Source organism: Lepidochelys kempii, unplaced genomic scaffold, assembly GCF_965140285.1.
Source record: "Lepidochelys kempii isolate rLepKem1 unplaced genomic scaffold, rLepKem1.hap1 scaffold_305, whole genome shotgun sequence".
NCBI lineage: Eukaryota > Metazoa > Chordata > Testudines > Cheloniidae > Lepidochelys > Lepidochelys kempii.
Window position 1 is genome coordinate 33,645 of NW_027621933.1, and position 6,506 is coordinate 40,150.

Consider the following 6,506-nt stretch of genomic DNA (forward strand, 5'->3'; position numbering starts at 1 on the left):
TCCTCTCTCTTGCCAGCACCATGAAACCTGCCCTGGAGCCAGACCTAGAGACCCACCTCTTGCGAGCTGCCCTTCACTCCGTCTTCACCCTGGGCACGGAGAAGGACACCACCGACATCCAGGTACCTCCTCCTCCTCCATCCTCTTACTTTTCCTTGGTCCCTGCTCCCTTGATTCGCTGGAGCTCCAGATTTAGGGGTGGGGTAACAGAGTTGGAACAAGCTGCAGGGTTGGATTCTTCCCTCCAGCAGGGAAGAGATTACCCCTCCCTGGGGGATTTCTTTCTTTCTTTCTTTCTTTCTTTCTTTCTTTCTTTCTTTCTTTCTTTCTTTCTTTCTTTCTTTCATAAGCCATGTTTTATCCAGAAGCCCAGCTTCCATCCATAGCAACTTGGCTGTTTCATACTCTTCTGCCTACAAGGCCCTCTGCAGACACCTGCTAAGCTCATAGATCAAAGGTCCAGGGGTCATCAATTCTTGCGAATTGCCTGCCGTGGGATGTGAAGGAGAGAGGCCAGGAGATGTGTTTGGAGTCTCCCCAGTGCTTCCCAGAGACCCCTCTTCCCATCCTGTGGCACGTGTAGGCCCAGGTTCCCTAACTCTGTCCCATGCTTTGCAGACTCTCCACAAAGTCATCCCAGAGGTCCTGGATGCCATGCTGGGGAACCTGCTGGCAGAGTCCCCAGACACAGACAGGCTCCACTTCATCTTGGAGGTGAGCCCCATTTGACCATAAGTCTTTGGGGGACTGGTAAGGAGAGACTGGAAGATCCATTTCCTACTGTGTCCTCCTAGCTCGGTCCCCAGTGGGCCGCCCTTGGTTGGGGAGGTCAGTGCAATGCAGTTTCAGGTCCTTCCTTCTTGAGGGACAGAGGAAAGAGCTGGGATTTCAAGCCTGAGCTCTGCCTGGTTCTGCTGAGCACGAACCACAGGGCTCCTGGCTGTCTTGGGGAATGAGAGTCTGAAAACCCACCCTTCCCCCACCCCTCCAACACACACACCCCATGAGATTTGGGAGATGGTTCTCAGAGAAGAGGCACACGCTCCTTCCTAGAGAAACAGGAGGAGTCCAGGGAATCAGCCCTTCCCTCTGATCTGCTCTGAAATTCCTGGGGGGATTGTGTTCTCAGTCACTCCCTCCATCCCCGCAAGGATTTTCGTAGCAGGGAAAGGCCGAGGGTTCAGTCTCCTTTCTGGTGAACTGTTCAGGAATCAGGAGTTCTGGGAGGATGGACCAGCCCTGACCCCGAACATTGTCCCAATCTAGAGAGACACTGACAAGTTGTGACCTGCAGGGTACAAGCTGTGTCCTGGGGGAAAGAATTCCCTTCTAAAGCTCTGCCATCAAGGCCTCAGCTATTCCCCCCTGTGCAGAATGTCTCAGGCCCCTGGGGCTGGGGGCGTGGGGGGCTCATTTGCAAAGCAGGTGCATCTGGCCACTGATTCTGACCTGCCTCCTTTCCTGGCAGAATATCAACTTGTGGGTCGTGTCCAGGGTGTCGCAGGAGCGAGCCAGGGCCATCAGGAGCAGCACAGCCCTGCTGAGATACACAGTCTCCCTCCCTGAGTTTGATGTAAGTGACCTCCGACCCCAGCTTGCTTTCTCCAGATGGAGGCGGGCTGGCTCCAGTGGGCTGCAGGATCTGCTGCTGCCGGGGCTGTGGCTTAGGAGGGTTCTTCATGGGAGGCAGAGTCAGAGCAGGGAGAGAGCTAGGCTTGAGTCAAGTTCTACTTGTCCTGGTTCAGTGTTGTCCCTGGGCCTTTAAGTAGCCCATGCTCCACGCCTGCTTGGCATCCCAAAGCAGCTCCGGGCTCCCTTGGCAGCAGAGCAAATGAAGGGTCGATCTCAAGCTCCTGTTCCCCAGCATCTCCTGCAGAGGAGCCAAGGGGAAGGAGCCCTCTGGCCCAGGGGAGCTGACAGGAAAATGCTGATGGAGTCCCCTCTCCTCTCCCTTCCATTAGATCTCAGCCGAGTTCCCCAGAATGGGTCACCATGTGGCCCAGCTGGCTCTATTTGTCAGCGATCCAGACAAGGACATCAGCCGGCAGGCCAGGGAGGGGACTTACCGGCTCTACCAACTGCTGCTCCAACAGAGGGGTAAGGAACCCAGCTGGGACACAGAACTCAATAGGGGACTGAGAAAGACCACAGGTGGATAATGGGACCCCAGACCATTTCTCTCAGACTGACCCCAGCTGGAGGACAAGTCTCTCTCTGCCTCTGTTCTTCTCCACTCCACTGTGGAGCCACCAATGGGATTGGAAGGACACAGAAACTGCAACCAGAATGAGGAGAAAAGTCTCTCTCTCTCTCTCTCTCTTCCAGGCCTGACCATATATGACGCGGAAGATCTCTGGTGCTATGACTGGCACCAGGACAGAAGACTCTTAGGCTACAAGAATACAGCCAGAGTGGGGGAGGTAAGGGCACTGTGCCAGGGCATGACACAGCTCAGGGGGTGTGGCTGGCTGGGTTCCCTGCAGTGGATGCCTCCTGGAGACAGGAAAAGAGCCCACTCCTTATTTCCAGTTCAGAGTTCGTCATCCAGGAACCAGTGAGACAGGCTGGTGCTAAAGGTCCCACATTGGAACCTCGCTAGTTGCCGTGATTTGAGTGTCTTACATGGCTGCATTGCTCTGTGGCATAAGGAAAATCCCCGGGTGGGTGAGTTAATATAGGATTATGGCTTTGGGTGTCTCTCTGCTCCTTGTCCCCCTGGCTGATCCCCAAGTGTCTGAAGGAGAGCCCTGAGTCAGTCAGTCACGATTGCTTGATCAGACCCTTTTTAATTCCCTGCACCCTGTAGAAGCAGAGAAAGGAGGTGGGCTTTGCCCAATTCCATTGCCGGTCAGGAAGCAGAATGCCCCAACCTGGGAACTGGGTAGGGGACATAGTGAGCTCCAGAGCCAATATGGACCACATGCACCCCCCTCATGTCTCCAGCCCTGGCCAGGGAATGGCAGAGTATCTGGACCTCAGCCACTGTTCCAAAGAAGCACATTGTCACTGACCCAAGTTGCGGCTACTCGCTGCACAAGTAGAAAATCAAAGACCCCCCTCCGCCCCGTCTCACAACCGTGGTGAGAATATCCAAACCTTCGAACACACTGTAACACAGTGCCCCCAGCCTGGAGTCAAAGGTGAAATGGGTGATTGCCACAACATCACAGAGGAGGCCTTGGAGTGCCTCCTGGATCGACAAGGGCATCGACAGAACGCTGCTCCACAGACGCCCCGTGAGAGAGACTGTGTGAGCTTGTCCCGCCTCACACAAGCTGAATTGCTGCCGCGGAAGAAACGTCTCTGAGGAGCATCTGGGATGGGGACTGGGCCATGAGTCTCCTTGTCCTTGTCAGGCTGCAGGTTGGATTCCCTGTGAAGAAACCAAGGAGATGCAGAGGCCATTCCCAGCAACGAGACAAATCACTAAGCTGGGGTGAAGAGACCTTTGGTCTGTCAGCTCCAACCCCCTCGCCCGACACAACACACACACATGCTCCTCTAGCCGCTGAGGAGCAGGAGATCTCTCTGCTGGAAGCAACACAGGGTCCCCTGTCATCTCTGTGTCCTGCACAGCAGAGTGGGCCTGCTCACACACATTAGAGATCCATTTCCAGCCCATCCTGGCCCCTGCCAGAAATTGCCCTTCCGAAAGAGCCACTGGAGTCTTTGGTCCCTCAGCATCTGCGACCTCTTAATAAAGGGGCTTCCCTGAGCCCTGGGACCCTGAAAGCCTCCTGGGGAATGAACTGCCTTGGCCACAGCAGCTCTCTTCCCCACCCTTTGGGGCACTAGATGCCATTGTACCGCCAGGACTTGGAGGCTGGCTCTGGCCAATCTGCTCAAGTCCCGTGTCCTCTTGGTTTTAGGTCTTTGGAAAATTCTTCTCCATCAGTCAGAAAAGATCCTTCCTTCAGACAGCAGTGCTGGCTATCCACGACCCCGTGCTGCGTGTCAGCCAGGCTGGGCTGGTGCTCGTCTACTCCCTCCTGGGGGAAGCCCAGCAACTGATGGGCGTCACGGTAAGCAGCTGCAATCGACTCAGGAGCTTGGGGTGGGGGCCAGGGCCTCATTCCCATCCTATCGCCTTTCGCTGGCCTGGTGGCAAGGAGCCTAGTGGGGACTTCTGGACTTCATGGACTTCTCTTCTTAGGATGTGGTGCTCTGCTATCACTCCTGGAAAGGACAGGAGAGTCCCCTAAGAGCCCTCTGGGAACCTTTCCTGCCCCACAGAGCTGCCCCCATTTCCCCATAGCCTAGTGTCCATGTCACCTGAGCCACCCTCGAGAGTTGCTCCCTTCCCCGGCAGCCTGGGAGGCCAAGGACTGACTGGTGATGGTGACCGAGCAGGAAGGGCTGAGGCACATGGGCGTGGGAAGCTGGTCTTGCTTCTGGTAGGGCTAGACCCGCTTTCGAGAGATTGGGAGGATTCAGTCAGCAGGGGCTACTGACCTGCCTCGTTCACGAGGGCTGCCATCCTGTGGCTTCAGCTTTTGTCACTAGGGTGACTTGGGGAAAGGTCTCAACCTCTCCCCATCCCACTTCACTGCTGCCAGAATCCCTCCTGCCCCCCGCCACCCTGCTAGAGCCCCCTCTCTTCCCTACCTGGGTGAGGATGGAGGTGGGGGTGGAGGAGAGGGTTCTACGAACTTGAGCGGTGTCCCCAGGTGGGTTGGAGGTGGAACAGCTGTCAGGGGCAGTGATGGGAAGGTGGCAGAAGCTCACCCGACAAGGAGGGGGGTTGGCACTGGAGGTCACTAGAGAGGACAGCAAGCCTCCATCCTGGGCGTCAGGAGGGTGAATCCACCACTCAGACATGAGCAGCTGCTGGGTGGAAATGATGGTGCTGGTTCCAGGTGCCCTTAATTCTCCCTGATTCCTGGGCAGTGTCTCCGTCTCTGACATGTTCTCGTTCCCCTGCAGCACGAGGATGTCACAGCCAAGGTCATGGGCCAGCTTCACATCGTCAGGCACTTGCACCAGATGCCCGAGGCGCTGCAAGGGCTGTGGCTCATCTGATGCTCTTAAAGGTTCCCCTCCCTGTTCATCAAGTCCCGCTCCCTGCTGCAGGTACTGCTCTGTCTCACTGTAAATGCGGGGCTAGTGGAAGCGGAAATGGAGGCCCCTGGCACTCACAGAAATTCTCTGCCCTCTCTGTGGAGCCGGGTCCTTCCCTTGGCCCCTCAAATTCCTCCATCTGGGGCAGGAGCTCTTTCCCTCCCACCCATATCCCTCCCCTCTTTGCTTGATCTCACCCCCATCCCATTCCCCATGCTCCCAGGCAGAGATCTTCCTGCACCAGATGGCGCAGAAAGACCTTTGTGTCAGGGCTACAGACTGTCTGCCCAACTGAAGCTCAGGAAGCTCCACATTTGCGGAGGAGAGGATGGGACAGAGGCTCAGGGCTAGCTTCATCTCCTGCCCTTTATTCTTCTTTGGGCTCTCAGAGTCTGACATGAAGAGGAGCCTCCTCCCCGCACGACTTCTAGGCCCTGGGGTGTGTGGCAGCCTCCCAGATGGCTGCAGTCAGAAGCTGAACCACCTCAGGGAGCAGTGGGGGCAGGTCCCTTTTCCGAGGAAACCAAGCAGTGGTAGTTCTCAAAGAGGCTGAGAGGGAAGACCCCACTCCCTCATGGAGGTAAGAGCCATTGACTTCTTTGGGCATCTGGGTTTCTTGGGGGAGAAATGGGATCCCTGCTGCATAGCCTGGCTGGGAGCTTCCCCCATCCCTGGGACAGAGACATCTCCATCAATGTGCCACCCTTGTTTTTTTCCTAGCAAGCGACTCCCCAGAGAACTCCTCAAACCTGTTCTCCTGGGAGCGTTTCTGGGAGGAGGCTCCCATCCCTCAGTCTCCAACTCCATCATGCAGGCTCTTTCACCTAACTTCTCCGCTCTCCAGCTCCACTTCCCGCAGCAGGACAAACGGACCTTCAGCTCCTAGAGAACAGACTCTGACCTCCTTCTGATCAGCAACGGACCATCCCCTCAGGAAACCTGTGAGCCGGGCTGGACCGGATTTGAAGGAGGAGGGTATCTAACAGGGTGGCTTGGCCTATGGCTGCCTAGCCTGGGGCTAGGCCAAATTGATGACTAAGTGAGCCCCACCTGAGAGGAAACAAGGGAAAACAGCAGCAAAAGTTCAGAAGCAGAGCGAGCTGTTCAGTCAACGGCCTTGGGCCAAAACCTGGAGTCCAGGGTAGGACTGGGTTCTCTCACCGTCCCGAAGGAAGGGGACACAGAAGACCATAGAAACCCAAGAAGGGCAGGCCGAGCCGAAATCAGGCAGAGGAAGAACTCCTCACGGGGTTGGAAGGCCTTGTTTCTGTTCAAGACATTTTTGGACTTTGTTTGGAAGGAGCACGACCCGGGAAGGAGTGGAGTAAAGGCCAGTCACCTGGTTGGAGCGCTGAGTTCTCAGCCAAAAAACTGCAAGAGTGAGTATCAATGGGGTTGCTAGCCCAGCAAGAAAGCGGTGACACGAGGCCTGGCCAGCATCTAGCAGT

General features: G+C 56.2%; 1 protein-coding gene across 1 annotated transcript; it reads left to right on the forward strand.

Annotated features, from left to right (window-relative positions):
* Positions 1-618: 618 nt before the first annotated feature.
* On the forward strand, positions 619-4,329 carry LOC140904494 (maestro heat-like repeat family member 5; the record flags this gene model as incomplete). The annotated part of the gene is made up of 4 exons (XM_078851073.1): positions 619-714; positions 1,469-1,573; positions 1,962-2,097; positions 4,310-4,329. Coding segments are annotated over 4 exons (357 nt in total), but the record flags the coding sequence as incomplete, so codon positions are not given.
* Positions 4,330-6,506: the final 2,177 nt, after the last annotated feature.